The sequence below is a fragment of the Salminus brasiliensis genome, chromosome 14 (genome assembly GCF_030463535.1).
Source record: "Salminus brasiliensis chromosome 14, fSalBra1.hap2, whole genome shotgun sequence".
In the NCBI taxonomy this organism is placed as follows: domain Eukaryota; kingdom Metazoa; phylum Chordata; class Actinopteri; order Characiformes; family Bryconidae; genus Salminus; species Salminus brasiliensis.
The window spans coordinates 30,898,573-30,924,281 of record NC_132891.1 but is presented as its reverse complement, the minus strand read 5'-3'; the positions used below and the strand labels follow the sequence as shown (position 1 = coordinate 30,924,281).

Genomic DNA, 25,709 nt, shown 5'->3' with positions numbered 1-25,709 from the left:
TTTTTGTCAAGCTTTTTCATTTATTGTAATTGATGGCAACTGAACCAATTAAGGCTTATGAACAAACATCGTAAAAAGCACCGTAAATAAATGCATATCTTATAAATATAAAAAATAACAAATAAAAAATAAAACATCTGTTGTGTGCTGTAATGGCCACAGTAATGTTTAGTCATAGTTTTAGTCTCTAGATTCGGTTTGAGGGACGCCTGTACTGTTGGTGATTTCCACTGTTCACTTAACAAAATGGCTCATTTTGTCATTACAGATGTGAAGTGTGTGTGTGGGGGGGGATTTCCACAGGTTTTTATGGCTTTTAAGGTGGTGTGTGTTGCATTCCTCATACAGTGCAGTATACAGTGCTAGTGGTACTTTCTAGTAGACAGATACGTTTCATTTTAATTTCTTTATAATTTTATCAGCTTTTTTTTTTAGATTCTGAGGAGCAGAACAGCTCCTGTAATAAATTACAAGTACAACTAAACTTTCTAGTCTTTATCTTTGGTCAAAACTCATGTATTTTGAATGGTCCTGATTCATAAGTGCTTGAGGCCTTCAGAAGGCCTAGCTATTCACCAGTAAGAAATACTGGTCCCTCAGATAGTTCTTTGAGGAATACCATAGAAGAACCACTTTTAGTTCCATAATGAAAGTGTGTGAATAACCTTAACATCGAGTAGACCTTTAAAAAGTTCTTAACACTCCTCACACATCATCTAGATCATCACTCAGAAAACCATCTAACCTATTTTTTCCTATTAATATTATGGATAAGAGCAACCACACGTCACTTCCCTGTCGTCTGAACGACCACGCCCCTTTGGGTGAAAACAGGCCCAATCATATTGATACAAATCATATAATAGTGTCACCATGCCTAAAAGCTGCTGTGTGGTGTTTTGCTTGTCCAACAATCAAACAAACCCTAGTTTACAATGTTCCTTACTTTCCCAAAGAGGAGGAACACACCGGGTCCCCAGCTGTACCACACCAGCTTACAGATGCCTCTGCCCTACATTACTTTAAGAGTGATTAGGGGAGAGAGTGCCATCTGCCTATCTGTAGAGGGCACAGCCAGTTGTGCTCTCTCAGACTCCAGACGCTGTTGGCAAAGTGGCGTGGCTTAGCATTTAAACTTGTCCCACATGACATAGTGTCGCCCAAAAAGGGGAGGGGTCATTATGCAATGGCAAAGTACCTGGCTGCGTTGCTCTCATCCACTGACCTTCAGCCTTTTTTACATTATGAACAATCCACACTTTCCTATCACCTCTGTTTTGGGTAATCACATCTGAACATCTGTTTCATCAGCATTACAAGCCAGTTTCATCCCTCAGTTACGGAAAACCAAACCCCATATCAAATATCAAACGTAAACAAATAAATAAATAAACAAAACAACACTAAAAAACACAATCAAAGATCCCTGGAACTGCATTCTTTATGTTGAGGTGATGAGCACAATGATGTTTATATGAAGAGCAGCAGGTGCTCTGAGAATGGTATTCTGACAGATGGGATGGAATGGATATCATCAATGGTTCATGTGAATTCTAACATTGGATACTTGTGTATGGAAATGGCCAGTGTCAAAATTCAGTCACGAAGCACCAGAAGCCTCAACAACTCACTCAACTGGTTCTTCACAACTGGATTTGGACACCTGTCTGAATGGTGTATGTGGTGTATATCCCATTCAATTGCTTGTCAGTCAAGCATTTCCAGACGACCCATCACCAGAACGTCTTAATGTGACCTTAATGATCTCTGGATACAAGTGAGCCAGCCATTCGTCTTCATTCGTTTCCATTCATCTCCATTTATCAAGATGTGGTTGCTGATGAGGAAACAGCATCCTCAAAAACTCAATGTGCTGTTGGTGAACGTGAGCTACAGTGACCTACGCTGAATGCGAGCGAATGGATGTGAATTCCGTATTAGGTTTGGCAGTATCTGGCTGCAGCACATATAATGTAGTGTCTCTTTAACCGCCAGGGTTCGAATGGGCAACCCTAAATCAAACAGTAAAGTGCAAAAGGTGAATGCCTAAAATATACGATACAGGTACTACAGTGTTGGTGGGAGGGAGTCATGCTATAATAAGTAGGCATATGATGCTAACATGGCCCACACGGGAGGAATGTGTAGTGCTTTTTAATTGGGTGGTGACTTTTCAATTAGCTGACTATAATCAGGCTGTAGGCAAGCTACAAATGAAAATAATCCATGACCTACTTGGTAAACCGTGGGGGAACCAAAAAAAAAAAAAAAAGGAAAAGAAAGAAAAAGAAATGAAGGCATTGATTACCAGAAAATGTGCTGTTAAGAAGAATTCCTTGTCATGGAATGTTCTTATTTTCTTTGTTCACCCAGATAATAGTGTTAGATTCTCTGCAACAGCATATTTTCCTGCTGTCATAAAACATCTGGTACAGAAAAGTTGCAACATCACACAAATACACAGACACCGAACAGAACAGGAGGGCATTCACTACATGTATTTCTTTTTTAAAAACCAATAGGCAAAATAGCCCATCCCCCCCAGGGACCCCATTAAGAAGGAGGCCCCGAAGAAGGACGGTGGCTTCTTTTTTACCATTCGGAATGCATTGGGTAGAACTGCTGATAGTAAGGTAGTGTGGATGTCGCCCAACACCTTGCGGAAAGCGTAGCGCTTCTGCACCCGCTCGAAAAACGACTGGAGGTTGGGTCGACTGCCGTCCTCCCAGTATTTCTTTGAAAGTCCCAAGAACTTGAGCCGGTGCAACGTGGCCCCGAGACATATATCAGCTAGCGTAAAGTCAGGTCCACAAAGCCACAATTCACACTTTTGACCTGTCAGTGGGCAAGAAGAGCAGAGCAGTACTGTACAAGATTGCAGGAGCACCAAAGCCGAGAAAGTTCACTGTCAGTGCAGAACACACATTAAAGCCATAACACTACCTTTTAAAAGTATGAAATCCAGTTAACAATTAGATGCTGATATAATATGCTAGTCCTGTGCATCAAAGGGTTTAGACATCAGACAAAATGCATCAGTAGCGACAGATTCTTAAAAACTGCTGTTCAGATACTCTCCCATAGTGATTTTTTTTTCAAAATCTGCTGCACTGCACTAATTAAACCACTTGTTGTTATGAAAAGTGCTGCCTATATTCTAAATACGCTTAGAAAAGCATATTCTGTAGGATGAGAACAAAACACAATACGGTAAACATTTTTGCCCACCCCTAGAAGGAGGCTAGAATTTAGTAGTGCAGCAAAATGAGGCCAAAATCTGATAGGTTTGACCTAAACTAATACTGGATTTACAAAATGTACAAATTAGGACAACATCCACGTATGTAAGGTTATAGAGGCCAATAAATACATAACATAATGATCAACAGTTTACATATAAGTTGGAAGTATGGCTAAAATCTAATTCTCCATCTGATGCCATGTTTTAAGTTTTTTAAGATTTCAATATCATCATGCATCCCATATTTTAGATGTGTCCAAATGAGCTGTAAAATTCTTATTTAGAATACCCAGAAGCAGATGATTCATACATTTATGATAAATATATCATTATTGCTCAGTATTTATAATCTCATTACACTGTTGTCCCCACAATCCTTAAAATATTCAATAAGATGTCTAAAATACCTTTTGTGGTTGTTTCCCCAGACCCACTTCCCAGATTAAGCCAAAACGATGACTATATAAGATTATTTATGGTGAATCATTTTGAAATGTCATCATCTCAACATCTGCACAATGCCAATCAAGTATCTGCCAATGCCAATATGATTCCTATATCATCCTGCATTGCTATTAGTAGGGTCAGTAAAATATAAAAAAACCTACCTTGATATTCCAGCTTTCTCTTCTCAAGTTCTGCTTCAACTTGGTCTAGCACCATTGCCAACTCGCCAAGGATCTTCTTCAGGTAGTTCACGTTGTCATGGTCCAAGATCTTTGCCTGGCGAACAAGATGAATCTGAGCTACAAGGACTTGACAAGTTGTGTGTGCGTGTGAGAAAGCATGCATTTGCACATCTGTGTCAGCAATGGATGCAACTTAAAGTAGCTGAATGCATTCATTAAAAGGGGTGTCCTTAAACTTTTGGACATACAATGTATGTTAGTACAGTGGGACTAACATAGGTTTAGTTGCTGACGTCTTCTTGTGTCATATGTCCCAGGACTTATATACAGTAATGTATGAGGATAAAATAACCTTGGGAAATCAATGCCCAAGACATTACACAGTATCTCACCATGAGTTTTTTCTGCTTGGAAAGGTATGGCTCTGTCAGCTGTGGCTCCTCGTGGTCTAGCTTCATCAGTTCAGATGCTGCGTTGGCCAAGTGTCCTTAGAGAGAAAAAGATCACAGCGATAACTCCATACTGTACCTTCAGCACTGCTTAAAATCAGCCAAATATACTACACTGCTCACCAATAGTTCTATAGTTCATCAATTTGTAAGGCCAATGAAAGCTATCCCATCTGGACGGAACTGACAGAAAGGCTATTGTGTCCCAACACACCCCAACTCGCAGTGCTTCACATCCTGCTGCGTAGCGGCAGACTAGTCAGAGTGCCCATGCTAACCCCTGTCCACCGCCTGTTTTCATTTTTATTATTATTGATTTATTTAAATTTTTACCCAATTTTTCACCCCAATTTTCGATATCCAATTAAATTACCAATTACAGTTGGCACTCTCCCCATCATATGTAATGCTCTCGACACAAGGAGGGTGAGGATTTTTTAACTTCTGCTAATGCTGCACGTCACCGGATGTCACTCTCGGAAAAAGAGAGCTTACTGGGGAGAAAGAGAGCCATCTACCCACTCTGAAAGAAAAATTGTGCTCTCTCTGGCTCCAGCTGCTGACCTGGGATTCAAACCAGCAATTCTGGGGTCATAGCAGCATAGTGGCAGTCTGCTGGACCACTCGGAGCCCTGTTTTGTTTTACATCACTTGATGGCCAGATACCCATGCATCACTGTATCTGTGGGTTGCACAGAATCTGCAGTGGATCCACTTCTCAAGTGACAAAAGTTCAGGGATCTGATGCTAACATCTTGGATTCAGATACCACAGGACACCTTCAGCAATCTTGTAGAATAAGCTGTTCCATTGGCACGCAGCTGGCTATCAGCATATATTAGGCAGGTCTTAATGTTTTGGCTCACTGACTGTAAAGGCAATTTAGATGTAAAGGCGTATTTAGAGAGTGCCACAGGCAGTGTGAGAGGAAACCGGTGGGCTAAACACTAATCTAAAAAGACAGTCTGTTCTTTCGCTCTGTCCCTTGACAACAAACTGGACTAAGCTGCCTCAGACACAGAGGGAGGTGATAGAGGAACTACTGCATTTTCCTTTTTACTTGACAAGCGGCTTAAAAGACAATATCCCTAACAAGGCTAACTCACCTTGACCGTTAGTGTTATAACATAATATGGTCCTCTCTGTGCTGCCAAAACAGCTCCATCTACAAGACCTCTGAAGGCACCTTGTGGTATCTGGCACCAAGATGTTACAGCAGATCCTTTAAGTCCGGTTAGTTGTGAAGTGGCGCCATCGGGAATTGGACTCATTTCAGAATAGCCAAGCAGCCATCTTGCATCATTCCACGGTCCGACACTTGTGTGTCATTTTAGCTGCATTTGATGGTGGACGGGGGTTAGTATGGGCACTCTTGACTGGTTAGGGGTTGCTACACTGTGTGTTCTGAAACATTCCTCCAATAACATTAAACATTTCTGTGAGACTGGCCCTTCTGTCAGTTCAGACCAGATGGGATAGCGTTCACTGACCTTGTGCTCAAAATCCTGTTGCTGATTCATGACATGTCCCTTCTTGGTCCTCAACACTGCTGACTGGTAGAATCCCAAGGTTTACTCTTTCAGAGATCCTCTGATCCAGTGCTCTCACCATATACCCTTGTCAAAGTTGGTCAGGTCTTCACACCTGCCCATTTCACCCACCTCCCATAAGTCGACTGCAAGATAACGGGGGTTTAAAGCCAGGGCAGCTCACAGGCAATTTTCCTCTCAGGAGCGACTTTGTTGGATACTGTCATGGGGGGGTCATATTCATGTTTTTACTCTTGTACTTGATAGGAACTTGATCAGTGTTTTTTCGAGCTTTGGTTTGGCTGAAGATGTCCTTTATTGTTGGTGCTATAGGGAGTTGCCATTTGTCGTGGTGGTGAATTATTCATTGTTTTGCAGTGTGGGGAACTCTCGTCTCCTAACCCCTTTAGTCTGTTAATTCATCAAATCTGTCCACTGATTAGTCTTCCCACAACATACAGCGCATCCCAACAGAGAGGAATTTGCTGTTCCACCTTAAATGGTGCCTTAGTTACGGGTTGTTAGAATTTTGTCAGGCAGAGCAATAAAGGGAGCCAGAACTTTCAGACTTTCAGCCAAAGATTTCATAGTAGGAGAGTCTGTTAACCTTGTATGTCCAATGCAGCATCTAGTGTATATGACCTGGTCTCATATGTTTTCGAAGTAGGTTGTCATTCTACTATTTATACTGTTTTTTCTGGTCCCTAAACCTTTCACAAGGAGTGCACTTGAGACTGCACTCTGAAGCAGAAAGTAGGCATGAACACAAAGCAACATTATTCTGCTGAAATAGTAACAGCTACAAGACTCTTGCTGAGGTGTTCCATAATTGGAAGCAGAAAAAGCAGATTGGGCGACTTGACAACTAATTAAGGCCTGTAATAAGATTTTCACACCCAGAAATCAAGTCAATGCCCCTGATAAACACCATCTAGCAGAGGGAGAACTTCCAACAACATTTGCCATAAAGGAGATTTATTAGGAGTTATGCAGGGCTTTCCCGACCTAATTAATTCAACTGCAAGACTTCTGTCTGGATCATGTCTCTGGCCTTGATTTACTGCCCTGGTTCATTGCGTAATGCCTGAGCAATGCAGTTCACAGATTCAGTACCAGGGGACTGTAGTTCAAGCAGCTAGCACCGTAGCCTTCTTTCACAGCTGAGGTATTACGCTAATGCAAGGTCAACACTTAAGGCAGCTGTGCTTTGCTCAATGTCCTTGTGAGGGACAGGGCAGAAGGGCACGTTGATTTGCATTTTATTCAGGACACTCCAATCCCGATCCCTACAACATCCCGCAGCAGTGTCCAAGCATTAAGGTTGTAAGCCCAGGTCACACCGGGGTTTTTTAGAATGCTTAAAAGACAGATTAGAGTTTGAACTTTCCTCTCTAGAGAGGTCACCCAGGTGCTTGTTCAGTCTCTCGTCATCTCAAGGCTTGACTACTGCAACTCCCTTTTGGCTGGTCTTCCTATGCGTACCTTGCAACTGATCCTGAATGTGATCAATCAGTCAATATAAATGAAGCTTACTTTGCATTTAAAGTAATTATAAGTGGTTAAATTGTGCATACAGGAAGGTGAGGAGGGTCTTCTCCGGTTATCTGAAGATGGGTCATCAATAAATGTTATAAAGTCAGGAAAACAGGGCTACTGCGTGTCTAATCGTTGACGCTATCATTGGGAGATGGTCCCTGGCAACATCACAGCCATAACCATCCCTGGGAGGCCCTCCCTATATCCAATTTGCTCTGTGCAATGCTAGTCAGCGCTGACCAACTCTGTCACTTGTTGTGCGAAGTGACAGAGTTGGCAGTTAGCTTTTCTTCCAATGATGTTGCTGTCTTAGAAGAAGCACACGCTAGTCTTCCCCCTCCCAGCACTGGCAGCATCATATGATGAGGGAAGACCAATCCAGTGGGTGGGAATCAGATATTGATCTGATGTTCTCTTTAAATGTTAGTTTATTTGGTTTAAATTTGCAGTGATGAAGCACATCAATCTACAATAGTAATTTGACTGTTTTTTTTATGTTTCACACAGTTTGTTGCTATCAATTAACCCACCTGTTCACAACACCCTTAGCACTAGCAAGCTTCTGTCACTAGGAGGGTAAGAACTTAACACATCTTCTCTGAAACATTTGAAGCCAGCCACTGGTCAGCCAACACGCTTGCAAAATAGCGCCAGGTCTAGCAAACCAGCTAACAGGAGCCTGTGCCGGCCAACATTGCTTTTAGAGTGAAGAGGGGAGAGAGCATGGCCAATTATGCTCTCTCTGACTCCGGACACTGATGACAAAGGGTTTTATTACTAAATCCTTTTTTTAATGACAGAAGCAATAAACTTTCTTTTTATTGGATGTATCTAAAAGTAAGCTATCAGGCTCAAACTACCTGAAACACTGCACTACCCCACAGGAAATTGTGGCATCACAGGAAACTGTCTACAGTGGACGTGTTTAGAGTGTGTTTAGAGTACCAGAAAGCACTAAATTGTGGCATCACTTACTACGTATTTCAGCAGTGGCGTACTTTGGGATCATGGAGTCGGTGGTGAGTTCGGGGTGGAGGATGCAGCCATGCGTGTAGGCATCCATGGGCAGGCCGTCCAACAGCTCTCGGTACTGCTGTACCCGGGCATGCATGGGTGTGCCTTCATCTGGAATAAGCTGGGCTACTGTATCTGTGGAAAACACACACACACACACAGTTTTAATCACATTGACTGAGCCATATTAGAAGCCATTATAAAATACATAATATGTACACAAGGTCTTTTAAATTAAAGAAGAAAATTCAGCATTTTTAGGATGCGCTGTATGATGTGGGAAGTTTGACAAGAAGTTAGCCAAACTGTGATGGCTACACGACTGGGTCAGAGACTCTCCAACACATCAGGCAGGTCTTGTGGGCACATAAGGCTCATTGATGTGATCCATGGAAGTCCCACCTCACAACTAACAGGACTTAAAGAATCTGTTGCTCATGTCTTGGTGCCAGACACCACAGGGCTCCTTTAGAGGTCTTGTGGAGTCCACGATTCGACTGGTTAAATCCGTTGTGGCGGCACAAGGGGGACCTATTCAATATTAGGCAGGTGTAGCTAATGTTATTGCTGATTGGTATATCTTTTTTTTATATACAGTCAGTGGTCAGGACCCCACCCCTACCTGCTCAGTGGTGATCAAGTGGGATCTGTTATAGAACTACAAAATGCATCTATATGGTAACGGGAGCTGATAAAATGGACAGTGAGTGCAGAAACAAAGGATGTGGTCTTAATGAAGTGGCCTTTTGGTGTATATGTTATTTAGCCAAAGAATGACAAAGCATCCACTTTATATTAAACAACATGGCTTACTTTAACCACAGTTTAGCTCACTCGGAGCTACCACAGCTTGCAAACACAGCCAACTCTGGGCTGGAACACATTTTGCCAAAGGTCTGGTTTCAACACAAACTGGCTGAAAGAGATAAAGACCCCTTCATAGATAAAGCTTGGAGCTGAAAAGCAAAAAAAAAAGGGCTGGGGCGTCCTAGCCTGTCTGCACCATCTCTGCGCTTCAGGAGAAGCGGACAGCTGAGAGGCTCCTGGCTGGTGTCCAGTCTGCTGAGTAATCAGCCTCTGCCCCGCAGGCTGACCTGCACATCTCCACCAGGCTCAGGGGAGATCTGCCGCAACGCAGCTTCAGAATACAGCAACGGAACCGTCCCCTGTTGCTGTGCAAATCCGTCTAAAACTCCAGCATACATTAGCAATGTCAGTTTTCCCCTTACACCAAACGTAGTTGATCAGCCAAGACCTGTTTGGTGTGTCTTTAAGTTTGAACTGGAGCTGCGAGGCTAATGTAGCTAAGAACTTAGGAGAGCTTCCACAGACTGGCCTGAAACCATGTCATGTTGTTAGGTAATCTCTATGTGATGTTGGATATGAGCACTGAGCATGCACCAACGGTGTGACTAGGGCTAGGTAATGTCTTAGGCACCATAGAGGCCAGTGTGGAGGTATGTTGATGCAGTGCGGGTGTGTATGGTGTTGTACGGATGTTGTTTTAGTGAGCAGAGTCTACATAGAACTGGTGGTTATTGGTGCCAGTGGGGCTAGGTACGGCCGTAGTCACCAGGGAGGCCAGTGTGGTTCTACAGTTATGAGGCTGGTTGAGCGATAAGTCTGTTACGTGAGCTTGGAGGGGAGTGGGTCCGGGACGCCAGGCCTCACTGCAGAGCCCTCCAGAGATGCTTAATTTAGCAAAACACTGACGAAGGGTGGTGCCTAGCTGATAAAGAGCTTGTAAAGAGCTTGCAGTGTAGTGGGTGATTACAGTATGAGTGAAGGAAATGTGTAACCTCCTATGTGTAGCACCAAGTATTAGGTGCAGGATCCTAGCTCTGTAACACACTTTTGTATATATAGATTATTTGGCATAAAGTGTCATATATATATATATATATACACACACACACACACAAAGTAATGTCTGGTGTCATTTACAAAGGAATGGCAGGTTCTCTGTATCAGTGAACCCACACACAATTCTTTCCCACCAGTCTTGACTCTGTCTCTGTAATGTCCAAAAATCCCTCTGGACAGTAATACTGCTGACCACTGCAAAAACCATAGCAGCTGCTCAACAAAGCCTTCTCCTCCACTCCTCGATGCCTGATTTGTTTTCCCAAGGTTTGACAGCGTATAAAACACTGTTAGATGATTAACCATGTTGACCAACAGTCAACTGGTTAGAAAAGAAAAGAAAATGGAAATGACACTATATGGACAAAAGTATTGGGACACCAAAAACATTCATTGTTTCTTCTGAAATCAGTGGTATTAAAACAGAGTTTATCCTGCTTTTGTTTGAGTAACTGTCTCTACTGTCCAGGAAAAAACAGATTTTGGAGCATTGTTGTGAGGATTTGATTGCATTCAGAGTTGAGACTGCTAGTGAGGTCAGGATTATTAACATGATCTGCTCCAAAGATTCCTATTCTATTTGCAGTACTTCTCTAAAGGGACTAGACAAGCATTGTGTGTGTTTGCACATCTCTGTCAGCAATGGCCAAAAGCCACACATCACCAAAGATGAGGTCAATAAATCATTGGGGGTCCCCCAAATCATTTTTTCCCCCCAAAGGGTCCCTGGTTGCAAAAACTTTGAGAACCCCTATATTAGATTATGCTGGCCAGGCCCTGGAGTTCAATAACATCCAAGAGCCTCAGCCTCTCACATGGCTCAGAAATCACGGCAACGCAGTACCGCAGCATCTCACTTAAAAGAGGCTCTTAACAATAATGGCCCTTACCTAGGAACCTATTCAGCAACTTCTTGCTCTAGCGCAAAAGCTTTAAACACGATCCTCTAGACACCAGAAAAGACGAGCAGATACAAACAAAAAAAGAGAAAGGCTACAGTCGGGCACCTGCTGCTTAAATGTCCACTATCACACCAGTTCCGTTACACTGCTCTGCACACCGAGCTGCTGTTCTCTGCTGCAGTGGGTGCTGCTATGTCTATTGTCCCTGTCGGCAGTCAATCTTTAAGCTCTGTGCTCCCGGTGAGGAGTGGCCCCAGTCCCTGCTGCCAGACTTCATTACAAATTAAAGCACAAGCCAGCTACTGCTAAATCAGGTCATGGCTGGTGGCTCCACATCCTGGCATCAAGCATAAACACTTGCTGGACTCCCATTTCTATTGATCCCGCCCACAGAAACTTTGGCTGAGGGGAAAATGGCTCTTAAACAACACCTTTTGAAATGGATTCCTACAAAATAAAATTTCACCAAATTCCATAGAATAACATATTAAAACAAGATATGGCATTATTAAAAACTATCTTTTAAAAGTCCTGGATCATGAAAACCCAGTTTGTCCTTACTTAATTGACATAAAAGCAGCAGTTTAGCCCCAGCTATTTACACTAAAGCAATCATGAGGATTTAAGAACATTCACTTGTAAAGCTCCCGACACTGGGAAGGGACTGATACAGCCGGGAACCCAGCTCTGACGCATGACCAGAGAAAGGTCAATTGTGCTCTCTCAGGCTCTGGCTACTGACGGCAAGCAGCATGACCCAGTATTTAAAAAAAACACAGCTACTTGGCTACTTGTGCTGATAACACTGATATTCTACATTGTGAATGACTGGCCTGTATTGAGTCTCATTCAAAAAGCAGTCTACACACTTTACAACTTCAGCATTATTGAGTGTGGCTAATCTACTGTAGGCTAAACAGGCAGCTAAAATAACCTGGAGAATGGCAGATGTCTTGAACCTTTAGCAACACTGCATTAAACTGATATTTCAAAAAAAGAGAAGGAATCCATTTTTGGGGAATTTTCAATTCAGAGCACTGACTTGTTTACCATGCTATTGTACTGAAAAAAGTATTGTAACTTCAACCTGTTATACAATGCTACTAATCCTCATAGCACTTGTCATCCAGGCTATCAAAGACTGTAAGATCAGGGCCAGCAATGCTATTTTGGATGATTTTGGTGGAAAGCACTGAGGCAACAAGAAAGATGGTGTTTTTGTTTTATGCAGTGGTCAGGACCTACCAAAAGAGGTCCAAGAAAGAACAACCGGTGAACCGGTGACAGGGTTATGATCAGCAAGGCTCAAAAGACTTAAAAGATCTGCTGCTTACGTATTGGTGCCAGATACCACAGGACGCCTTCAGAGGTCTTGTGGAGTCCATGCTTCTACTGGTCAGATCTGTTGTGTACTGAAAATGTATTCAACATTTTGTACAACGGCACTAATCCTCACAGCATTTCATTTCGACTTTATTTATAACACTATTCCATTGGGGAGGAGGGGTACTTGACGACTGCTGCTTATCGTGCTTAGCACTGCCTACATGGGTGAGTGGTCATGAAAACCCTGGAGGAGAAAACCTCAGAGCAGTGAGCAAGTTTCACTCCCACCCAGGAATTCTACATTCCCTATGTGTATTATAGCACATAGAAATAGCAACTGTTTGTGCAAATATACTTTAAAAATGTAAAAACATAAAGTGTGAATCAATAGTCGTATAATATATATCGTAGCTATCAATAAATTGAGATACAGGTCTTTGCAGAACAGCAATGATATATTCTTCAACCATTTTACACATATACTGTTCAGTGACCACTGAATGACTATGTCCTTGATCACTTGTCAGTGAAGTGGTTTCCCTTCACCCGCTGTCATCTTTCCATTCAGTCCTGGAGGGCCACTTGCTCGAGTCTTCCTTATTCAACTCCTACAGGACTTATTGATTAGCCGATGAGCTGAATCAAATGCGTCAAGGCAGAAAGGAGTCAAGGCACTGTGAGTACCCGAAGACCGGAAGTGGAGGAATGTCTGCATGCTGATTTAGGTTAGGAGATTCCAGTCAAGGAGCCCATTAGTGTACTGTAAGAGCCTATGGTGGTATTCAGGTCAGGTGACAAACCTGGTCTTTGCAAAACATATAAGAACCTTGTCTAAGCCATAAAGCCATTCAAGATATCTGACTGACCCACAGCACTTGTCACCTAGGATATCAAAGACTGCAAGATCAGGGCCAGTGATTCTTCTCGACCAGATGTTCTATTTTGGATGATTTTGGTGGAAAGCACTGAGGCAACAAGAAAGATGGTGTTTTCCTAGTATGCAGTGGTCAGGACCTACCAAAAGAGGTGCAAGAATGCACAACCGGTAAACCGGCGTCAGGGTCACGATCACCTAAGCCTCATTGATGTGATCCATAGAGGACCTACCTTTAGAGGACTTAAAAGATCTGCTGCTAAGGTCTTGGTGCCAGATACAACAGAAAGCCTCCAGAGGTCTTGTGAAGTCTATGCCTCGACTGGTCAGATCTGTTGTGGGACCTACTCAATATTAGCATATTAGGTGTTAATGTTATGGCTGACCGTACTGAATATGCTTTTATCTACCCATCACAGACCTCTTCATCTTCTTGCTTCATTCCACTGCATCAGCCTGTCTCAAACCATTCATCAAAATACTTGTGGCCAAGACGTCACAGACCATGGGCCACTTTCCTGAAACCCAATCAATCTGGTTAATTTAACCCAATGATTAAAACGCCCTTTCATAACTTGCCATGGCTCAAGTCCAGCCCCGAGTCCAGCACCTCTGATGCCCTAACAGATCAACAGAACATGCTGTTGCCTCAACTCTCCAGAAGAACAACGCTTATGTTCCTTATGCTTATGCTCCTTGTTGATTTCAGGCATATCACCAAATTCTGTACACTTGGGATGAGTAAAATGTGCATCTGGACCCTGGATTAGCTGATTAATTAACCTCTCTGACTTCACGTCTCAGTCCATCACTACAAACACTGGATCCCCTCAGGGCTTCATGCCTCTTTACCGGTAACTGTGTGGCCACACTCAGCACTAACATCGTGATTAAATTTGTTTGACACTGCAGTGGGGCTGATATCTGATTAGGATGAATCAGCTTACAGGAAGTTACATGAAGGTACAACCATGAAAGCAGATAAATCCCATCTTCAGTTGGTCCACAAACAGTACATCTGTTAGGGCTGACAAAATAAAATGGCAAAAAACTAAAACTTCTTAAAATCATTAATTACACATTTATAAGGCAATAACTACACTAAACTACAACGCTACACGCTCTAGTACTTTAAATACTGAATAACCGCAAGTTAAACCGCAAGGCCTTCCTCACTAGTCTCCAGGTCACTCCATTTGTGAGGAGGGACTGCTCTAGTCAGATTTACACATGTCTTATTCTTTCCATTTTTGAATGATGGATTTAACTGAACTCCAAAGGACTCCAGGGGATGTTCAGTGACTTGCACTCTGTATACATCCCCTGACATCTACTCTTCAGCAAGCTTTACTTGGAGTTGTGTGGAGTGTTCTTTTACCTTAATGGTATATTTATAGCCTGGAATACTGCTTAACCAGTGACTGGACCTTCCATACAGGTGACTTTATACTACACTCACTTAAGACACATTCACTGCACTCGGGTGATCAACATTTCACCAACTGTGAGACTACTAGCACCAGCTGCCTGGGTCTGTGCTGAATTAGGCCAGTTGCTTTAAAGGGCGTGAACATTTATGCAATCACTTATTTTACAAGACATATTTTTATTTAATCAAGGTGCTCGGAGTGGCTGAGTGGTCTATTGCTCTTGTCATTATGGCCCGGGAGTGGCGGGTTTGAATCCTGAGCCATGCTGCCTTGCTATCAATTGAGCTTTTAATTATCTGTGCTTTCTCCAGGTGGGTAGATGGCGCTCTCTCTCTTCATCACTCTTAAGCAATGTTGGTCAACACAGGCATCTGTTAGTCTGTTAGGTGGTGCGGTGGAGCTGGGGACCCAGCGCTTTCATCAGAGCATGTTGGCTGCCCGTTTGAAAAGAGGCAGTGGCTGGCTAGGCAGAGTCCTAGTGTTGGGAGCATTGCTACTGCTAGGGGGAGCAATGAATGGGTGGGTTAAATGGGCGTACCAGATTGGGGAGAAACAGGGGTAACATCTGTTAAACAAATAATAATAATAATAATAACAAATATCTAAATAATATTTATGCACTTATTTTACATTACATATTTTTAATTGAATGTAGAATTCTGTTTTTTACTTTAAAACTAAAGAGTTTTATTTGTTATTTTTGTAAACAAAAAGCCAAGTTATAAACATTTTCATAATTCAATTTATGAAAGCAATAAAAGGAGAAGACATCCAAGGGGGTGAAAACTTTTTTATAGGCCCTGTATATAAGGTAACTAAAAGCAATTGTCTTCTGATAAGTCAACACTCTAAATGTGGATGCTGTCTAGCACATTAAGCTAATAATCATTTAATGTAGATAGACCACTGGTGTGCCCATGGGGCCTCCAAGACCTTCAGAGATTGCCTAATGATTTCTGGAATACGGAAAAGTGTCTGCATACTGAGACCAGCTGATTAAACCAGTGGCATTATTTAAGCTCCTGCCAAACTGGTATGAAAACCTGCAGTTACGCTGGCTATTTGTGGATAATACCTTCTAGAAGTTAGAGTTGTTAGAGATGGAAAACAGTGGCAACAGTTGCAGATGCGACAGATGCAACCAGCTGCGAGTCCAAACACGGCAGAACTGGTATCAGTTCGTCTGTCGCACGACTTCGCTCACTCAGACACAGAGAGTCAGACAATGTATCGGTAACTCAGCAGTTAAAAGCAGCTGCTCCGAAATGCCTGACACTTGGTGGATGTAAAGCTGAGCTAGCTAAGCAAAGATTAGCTTGGCGAGTTGGCTACAGATACAGTTTTCCCAAGATGTTTTTCTTTAATTCCATTTCTGCAATGAGTGTATTACAAGCCTCTCAGTATATATAACGGTTATGATTTTGCAAAGCTGTCAAATATAGTGAAAGCTTCTCTACAAGAAATGTGCCTCATGTGGTTCAATTCAGGCGGCTGTGACGGCCCCTCCAGAATGTTCCTGGACTTCTTCTGAAACCAAGCCTTGGTGGAGATGTGAGATGATGGCGCCACGGAGGTGGCAGCCTGTTGCAGCAGCTCCTGCTCACTTCTGAGCTTTTTCCTAACTTATTTCCTATTTAGAAGTTTTAAGTTAAGTTTTTGGTAGTTCAGTGTTGCTAACTTGACTCTAGGCACAATGGACACCAAAAGCATGGTGCTATGGTCAGTTAACACTGCTGCACTCTTCAAGAAAGGCCAGAGCAGACTCTACCTACTGAGGAGACTGAGGTCCTTTGGGGTGCAGGGAGCACTCCTGAGGACTTTCTTCGACACAGTGGTGGCATCTGCCATCTTTTATGGAGTGGTCTGCTGGCAGATATGAAGAGATTGAACAAACTCATAAAGAGGGCCGGTTCTGTCCTGGGGTGCTTCTTAGACCCAGTGCAGGTGGTGGGAGACAGGAGGATGACAGCCAAGCTGGCATTCATGCTGGAGAACAGCTCCCACCCCATGCATGAGACTCTGGCAGCACTGGGCAGCTCCTTTACTGACCGGCTGCTACACCCCAAGTGTGTGAAAGAGCGGGATCGCAGGTCCTTCCTTCCTGCTGCCGTCAGACTGCACAACCAGCACTGCTCCCAGCTGACCACATACACACACACACTTAACTACACACACATGTTCAGGGAACAGAGGTCCCTCAGTGTAACAATACTATGTGCAATACCCCCCCCCCCCCACATGTGCAATTAAGAGTCATTTGCAATAACCTGTAAATAATATTTCTCTTGCTTTTTTTAATTATTATTCTTATTTATATTGTGTATGTAGTGTAAATTATTTATCTACATTATTTGTAACTGAGAGTCTTGCTATCCCTTTCTGCTGTGACACTGAGAATTTCCCCACTGTGGGACTAATAAAGGATTATCTTATCTTATCTTACTTGGAAGGTCCAATGACACCCAACCTCATAGAAGGCATACCACATTCTCCTAGGGTTTCCTAATACTTAATTAAATTCATCTTGCCCTACACATGCAGCAGGTTTCCAGTACCAGAGGAAGCAAAGCAACCCCACCGACATGCTTCACTGCGTCCAGGTCTCTGGCAACACCACAACCTGGATAACTGCTATATAATTTCTATTATACACACATGCACAATGGGACCTCGTCTGGACCTCGCTGTCTCCATAGCATTACCTCCATCAAGATATTAGGGATCTAATGCTTACCCCCGACGAAATTAGTCTCTAAGTACTCGATGATCTGGTTGTAGTCACTGACGATGGTGTCTCCGTGGATGAAGACAGGCACCTCCTCTCCCAGGTTGAGCCTCATGAACCAGGGCTCCTTGTGCTCGGTCAGAGGCAGACTCACGTCCCTCTCCTCACACAGCAGACCCTTCTCATTAATCACCAGACGCACCTGTCAGAGAGCACAGAGGAAGACATATCAAATGCACACCTTGTCGTCAGACCTTAACGCCATTACTCCTACATTTAAGTACAAATGGAGACTTCAAGAGATATCACCGTCAGCGCAGTTTTGCTGAACTAGATCCATGGAATTTGCCTTTGAATGACTCGGATTCCAGGCTTTAGGGATTTCTCTCTGGGCGTAATTAGTCTGAACAGCACAGTGGGCCGTGTCCTCAACACGACTAATGGCAGAAGAATGTGGGTAGTTTCCAGACACAGTTTATAAAGAAAGATGAAATGTAGATGGGGATCTGGGGGTTTCCCCTTTACAGGTTTTTCTCTCCTCTATTAAGTCCATCTACGTGGTCCATTGCCTTAGTCTGGATGGTAGAACTTGATCTCCATCCTCTCTACACTGGGAGAGCTTTAGCAGGTGGGCAAAGAACATAACATCAATTAGAAAGGTGAGATTCGACAGGCTGATGATAAAAGGGGTGCTTATAATGGGAGCTACAGGAATAAAGCATTACGTTAAATTGACAGGTGAGCAATATTTGAAGCTGTCATCCAGCCCTGGTCATGCTGATCAACTCGGTTAGTCATACTGGTCACCCAGCTTGTTCTTGCTGGTCAACCAGAGTGATCAAGCTTGATCATACTGGTGGGCTAGCATGCTTGTAGATCAGCTAAACCATCAAACTGCTGTTTTCTTTTCAGTAGACAGTTCCTATACAAATATTTCAAGCCAGATGCTAGCCTGCAATCAACCATGGAGAAGTACTATGCTGGACCGGGGGGGGGGCAAAATACTGTTGGAGCTGAAGGACTAGAAAGCAAAGGGAAAGCATGCTGTTATATTATACAAATATACATTTTCCCGGCCTTTTGTTCAGATATACATCAGCCAAACACCACGAGGGTAAAAGACACTGCATTCCAATGAAGGATCAGGAAAACAAGAACTTGGCATTTTAAATGCCATGATTGTCATTTAGCTCTCCAAATCAAGATTTAATAATTATTCAAATGTTCTGTTGGATGCCAGATCCAGGTCAGATCCAGTCAGGCTGTCAATTCCCATTCAACTGCTCCAACTGTTGTACTCAATTGTGCAATTTGGAGCAAGCAGTGTTAACTCAGCACACCAGTCAGTCCTGTTTGAAGCAGCGGTGTGAAACACTGTGAATGTAATGTAATTCATTTAAAGCTACATTTGTTTTATTGATTTTCAGTTCATTTTAGACATGCATAATTCTTATTCCATGGATGATGGATATATTTTATTGGGCTTGGTAAGTAAGAGTGCATCTCAGATAACATACGGAAATAAATGTCTGAGGGTTGGGATATTAATTTCACTGCGCCTCACTTACAGCAACAAGGTTAAAAAAGGCTGTTTAGGTTTGTTACTAAGAGAAAAGGTACAGTAAACATTTTGTCTACTGCCTACAGTATACTAGAGGCTCATAATCATGGTCCTTGAGTACTTCTGCTGTGTTTTCTCTGTTCTAACAGATCCACTTGGTCAAACCTGGCTCAAAACATTTGAAGGTCATTTCAGGTGTTTCTTAGACAGCATGTGATTTAGGCTATTTAGGAATTTTCTGTTCTGAGCAAGTTAGAATTGGAACCACAGATCTGAAGAGTTTAAAGCCTCTAAAAGCTTCCTCCCAGAAAGTTATTGCATGAAATTATTTAGAGTATGTTGTCTATTGTCTGGGACATAGTTCTGTGATAGTTTCGGACTAAAATGTATAATATTTTCTATCCATTTATGGTGGAAGGATACATGCAGGGTGTTTTAAGGCAAAAAAGCTCTTCAAAAAATATATTTTCCACTATTATTCCATCATCATTACATATAAATCTCAGACAACACATGTAGGTTGACTGGTGTTTTAGGTTGTTAAAAAAATGGCTACATTTGTGTTGTAGGCATCACAAATGGATCAGGTGTCCTGATCCAATACAGTGACCCATGGCTCAGGGACTGATCCAGGCATTTTTATTGGATCTGGTATTGGCTTTTAAGGTTCTGGTCCACGTCCAACCCTGCGTAGTAGTCGTGCACCAACAAAGATATTTCATTCCATTAGATCCATGTGGGAAGACCTCCCCGCATCCTGTCTTTACTCTTGAATTACACCTGGTTAGAAACCAAGCTATGGTGGAAAAGCTCTGTTCTACCAGCAAGAGAACCTGATGACACTTTCTTTGGTTCCAAACCAACTCAGAACGGCGCATTCAGAACCAAGCAGGAGGCTAAAGCTAATGCACACCCACTAACTGATTTGACTGCAGTGTTTTTAAGGAGCTGGGAGCTGAATGGTCACGTAGTTCAGTCAGACTGACTGTTAGAACTTAAACACTATAGAATTATTATACAAAATGGCAGTATTTTATTGGTGTTTACTATTGTGTATTAGCTGTAGGACTGTATTATTTATCAGAACACAAAGATCGAATCGGTATCTGCCGATATTCGGCATTGAGAGACAGAGACGGATCAGATCGGGGGGTTAAAAAAAAAAAACTGGATCGGGACATCCCTAATTAAAACCCCTGAGTCCATCTGATGTCTACATTGTTCAATAATATGTACAAGATGCCCAGATGCCCAGAATGGGACATCCCGGCTTATCATTTGCATGCATGTGGAATATGAATAAACAACCTTCTGCTACCAATCTGCCCAAAGGAAACACGAAAGACATTGTGCCATTGCCCCTTCAAACATGGATTGATTTTGAAGCTTTAGGAAAGCACAGCTCTGTGTGGAAGATGACACTGTACAATTACAGCTTTCCATGCATCTTATTCAACAGGTTATTTGAGGAGACAAAAAGTACTTGCTTTGCTGACTGTGTAGCTTAAGCATAACAAGGCTTGTGGTCTACAGGCTGACAGCTACCCTGCATTTTGTTGTCTTTGCAAGAAAGCGTTGCTCCTGCTTTAAATACAGCAAGGAAGCCGTCCTGCTCGTTTTCTCACAGATGGATTCACTGAGCTGTAACTAAGATAGCATGTACGCGAGCTGTGCACAACATTGTAGGATGTTAGAGTGTGGCTAATGTGTTAGCTTGGGGTACAGTGTTCAATCAGGACATTTTTAAAGCTTTGCATCAACTGGGGCTGGACCAGAAGCCTCCAAAGTCTCCAAAACGTCCTTAAGTTTGGCTTAAGTTTGGCTTAAGCTAATCTTAGCTAACTTGCCCACCATAGTTTGTAAAAAACACACCGTAAATATAAGAAAACTTGATACTAGCTAACGCACAGTGCTGCACACCCAGTCACAGCAAAACAGTGTAGAGTTGCTGTGCTCTGTACAGCTGCGCTTAGCTCGGAGCTAACTAAGCAATTAGCAGGCTGGCTAACACAGCTACTACAGACAGTAAAAGCAAACATAATTATGTCATATTGTCATACACATTTAGTGTAAAACTATGGCTAACACGTGTGTTTGGGGCAGTGGGGTGATTTGAGTTAACTAATGTCTTCAGCTCCTTTTGGCTGAAGCGCTAACTAAACAATTAGCACGCTAGCTAACTCAATTACCACAAACAATAACATTTGGCTGAAGTGCTAACTAAACAATTAGCACGCTAGCTAACTCAATTACCACAAACAATAACATTTGGCTGAAGTGCTAACTAAGCAATTAGCACGCTAGCTAACTCAATTACCACAAACAATAACATTTGGCTGAAGTGCTAACTAAGCAATTAGCACGCTAGCTAACTCAATTACCATAAACAATAACATTTGGCTGAAGTGCTAACTAAGCAATTAGCATGCTAGCTAACTCAATTACCATAAACAATAACATTTGGCTGAAGTGCTAACTAAGCAATTAGCACGCTAGCTAACTCAATTACCACAAACAATAACATTTGGCAGAAGTGCTAACTAAGCAATTAGCACGCTAGCTAACTCAATTACCATAAACAATAACATTTAGCTGAAGTGCTAACTAAGCAATTAGCACGCTAGCTAACTCAATTACCACAAACAATAACATTTGGCTGGAGTGCTAACTAAACAATTAGCACGCTAGCTAACTCAATTACCACAAACAATAACATTTGGCTGAAGTGCTAACTAAGCAATTAGCACGCTAGCTAACTCAATTACCATAAACAATAAAATAGAAAGTGAGCTTAATTATGCCAGATAATTACACATTAGCTACAGTATATTTTGACACATTGATTCTGACACATATAATAATAATAATAATAATAATAATAATAACGCCTGTGTATACAGTCTCCCTCTTTTAGTAGTGGTAGTGTATTTAGGGCTAGTGGTTAGCATTAGCGTTTCCTCAGTTTTGGGTCTTTGTATGCTTTGTTCCATTTGAACTGGGATGTCAGAGTCCCAAGCCGTTCATTTTAACTGGGATGTCGGGAGAGTCTCCCCATCCCAGAGTTCAGAATCCAAGATGGCCGCACCACACATCAGCAGTAATAATAGCAGTATTATACCGTTTACTAGCACTTCTATCTATTTGTGTCTCAATAAACCAGTCGTACGCGCAGTACTGTCCAACTTTCGCTCTGTGTACGTGTCTTCATGATGTCTGGATGCGCAAAACACAGCATAATGCGAGGCTAACAACTGGTCTCGCTAACAGTGCTAACCTGGGGCATAACAAATGGGACATATTTTGGTTCAATTTGCCATAAAACACTGATAAAAGACTGTGAAAGCAGTTGTGGTAAACTTTGAAGCCTTCAGCGAACTGTTTTTTGGAATAGCGTACAACTATCGGAACGTTTAACTGGATTAGCGGTCAACTCTGGTGTGGCGCAATTCCCAGCTCCAGCGTCCGATTTCTGAGGTGAATGAAGGCAGCAGTGATTTAGCTTGTGAAAATTCACTAATGGAAGCTTACACTCTTACAAATAAAGGTGCTACAAAGGGTTTTTCGAGGGATGCCATACAACCGTAGTTGGTTCCATAAGGAAATATCTTCATTATATATGAGATATATGAGTTTAGACTTTTTAAAGGTTTTTAAAGGTTTAGAAAAACCAATATTAAGTAATATAATAAACTAAACATGTTTGTCTGTATGACAATGCTTAAAGAACCTTTTGTAGAGCACTTCTATAACTCTATGAATGAAAACATTATATCAGGCATTCAAATTTGGCTATATATCATATTAAATCAGTTCTGAATTTGGTGAATCATTACACTCCTAGTTCCAGAACATCCCAGATATAACTTTGCTTAGCTGCAGAGAATCAGGCTACATTTGTATGAAATCTAACAGAGACTAGGAACCAGGGACTGCTTGAATGCTTCACCGAAATGTAATCGGTTTTAACCGCCATTATTGCAATCACATTTCTATTTATCCATTTCGAGGCAGGCCACTGAGTCTGCACCAGCTGGTACTGTGCAGAGAACACTGATTATTTGATTGTTATCCCTGCCCACTGTCCAAATAGCATTTCTATATGTCCAGCCTTGGTGCAAACAGGGTTTACTACTGTCTATTGGTGATATTGAACACAATGGCCATAACTCACAGTTGACAGGCAGGCTTTCTCTTTGACCTGCTGGCTCCGCCAGGGTGGTATGAGAACATGAAAGTTGTGCTTAGCCTACAGTTCGTCCCCCCCCTTTATTTTTGCTTGAGCTGCACTATTTAATAAAAAAGGTGCCACAAAGGGTTCTCTGAGAACTGCTGAAGAACCTTCATGTAATTTGAGCACTCATTCTAAAAGTTATGTGAAAGTTCTTTATACTAAAAAATGGTTCCAAAGAAGAACCATCTATTGCGGGAGTCCACAGAGAACAAAAAGTAGTTCTTCAATTTCTACCAAGACACTTTATATAGAGGCTCCTTAAACTTTCCTGAGATTCCTCACACATGGTTCTCTAGAAGAACCATCAATTGAAAGGTTTTCAGGGAAGCAAAAATTTGGTTCTCCGAAAGTAATAAGCATTGAAAGGTTCTCTAGGGAACAGAATGTGGTTCTAGTTTCTTTATATAACTATTATGTGGAGGTTCTCACATATCTCAAATACTAAATGGTTCTCCAAAGGAACCATGCATTGTGATGTTCTTTAGGCAACAGAAAAATATTCTTTACAGGTTCTTCTAAGAGTTTGAACTATTATGTGGAGGTTCTCACATATCTCAAATACTAAATGGTTCTCCAAAGGAACCATGCATTGTGAGGTTCTTTAGGCAACAGAAAAATATTCTTTACAGGTTCTTCTAAGAGTTTGAACTATTATGTGGAGGTTCTCACATATCTCAAATACTAAATGGTTCTCCAAAGGAACCATGCATTGTGAGGTTCTTTAGGCAACAGAAAAATATTCTTTACAGGTTCTTCTAAGAGTTTGAACTATTATGTGGAGGTTCTCACATATCTCAAATACTAAATGGTTCTCCAAAGGAACCATGCATTGTGAGGTTCTTTAGGCAACAGAAAAATATTCTTTACAGGTTCTTCTAAGAGTTTGAACTATTATGTGGAGGTTCTCACATATCTCAAATACTAAATGGTTCTCCAAAGGAACCATGCATTGTGAGGTTCTTTAGGCAACAGAAGAATATTCTTTACAGGTTCTTCTAAGAGTTTGAACTATTATGTGGAGGTTCTCACATATCTCAAATACTAAATGGTTCTCCAAAGGAACCATGCATTGTGAGGTTCTTTAGGCAACAGAAAAATATTCTTTACAGGTTCTTCTAAGAGTTTGAACTATTATGTGGAGGTTCTCACATATCTCAAATACTAAATGGTTCTCCAAAGGAACCATGCATTGTGAGGTTCTTTAGGCAACAGAAAAATATTCTTTACGGAACCAAAAGGAGGTTTTTTTAAGAGTTGGAACTGTTATATAGAGGTTCTCACATTTTCCACTTCCTAAAATAGCTCCTCCCAAAGAACTGTGCTGATTACAGTGGTTCTTCGATGACAAAGGAACCCTTATAGCACCCTTTATGTATAAGAGTGTAAGTCGTGACACCCATTCAAGCCTTTGTGCTGCCTTTCCGAGGATACCGTCCCAGAGAGCATCCCGTTACATCCCCTTTTACGAGACAGACAGTGAGCAGGTGAGCGCCAGCCTCCTCCAGCTGACTGGACTGGAGGACAGGAATCACGGTCGGTTTGCTGTGCAGCGCTGAGCTCCTTCATGTTCATGAATTATTCAGAGTGTCGTCCTCGAGCCCGGAGCGAGGTGTGGATGGACGGTGGACAGACCAGGCTGTTTCAGGGTATATTACCTCACTAAACCTCAGTAACGAAGCCTGTAAACACGCTACTGACCGAGAGACTATGCCTGGCCCACATCCTGCTGCTGTTTTGCAGCCGCTCAGTGTAAACCAGACGCAGTCAGAGAGAGATCAGCCCAAAACACACCGCAGGTGAACCAAGCGTCTGCAGGGCAGAGGAGGGAGCCTCACTGCATAGCATGCGATGTGCAGCTTAAGAGCTCCCTCCATTTTCCAGCTATGTTTGGTACCTTCTGAGAGCTGAAGGACTGCGTCCAGTGGTACAGCACCAGCCGGTCTTTGGAGAACGGCTTGGGCTGCTCTATGGCCGGCTCGTGGCCGTCCTCTCCGTCCGGGATCCTGCCGTCCTCCTCCATGGCTGAGATGGGCCACCAGCTACAGTTGGTGGGGGTAACATTGTTGGAAGACGCCATGACAGAGGATGGTGTGCGTGTGAGAGAGAGAGAGAGAGAGAGAGATAGAGAGAGGGGGGAGCAGTGAAGGTAGAGAGAGAGAGGGGGGGGGGGGTGAAGAGACAGAGAGAGAGACAGAGAGAGAGAGATAGGGAGGGGAGGGATGGAAAAAGAGAAAGGAGATGCGCGAGGAGAGGAGAAAATTTCAGCAGCACGTGCGGCTCATCGTCGGTTCAACGTCCTTCGTCCAAAATGCGAGAAATATCTGACGCACTACATCCAAGCAGTGCGCGCGCGGCAGCGTCGATGGCGCACACACCGAGGAGCATGAGCGAAATATAGC

At 42.5% G+C, this 25,709-nt stretch overlaps 1 protein-coding gene across 1 annotated transcript; it reads right to left on the bottom strand.

The window, feature by feature from the left end:
• On the bottom strand, positions 1-25,709 carry gdap1l1 (ganglioside induced differentiation associated protein 1-like 1). The gene is made up of 6 exons (XM_072696704.1): positions 25,205-25,709; positions 17,528-17,720; positions 8,360-8,533; positions 4,263-4,357; positions 3,850-3,964; positions 1-2,835 (listed from the first exon to the last, which is right to left on the bottom strand). Exons 1-6 carry the CDS (start codon positions 25,385-25,387, stop codon positions 2,492-2,494), a joined length of 1,104 nt encoding a protein of 367 aa, XP_072552805.1. The 5' UTR covers positions 25,388-25,709; the 3' UTR covers positions 1-2,491.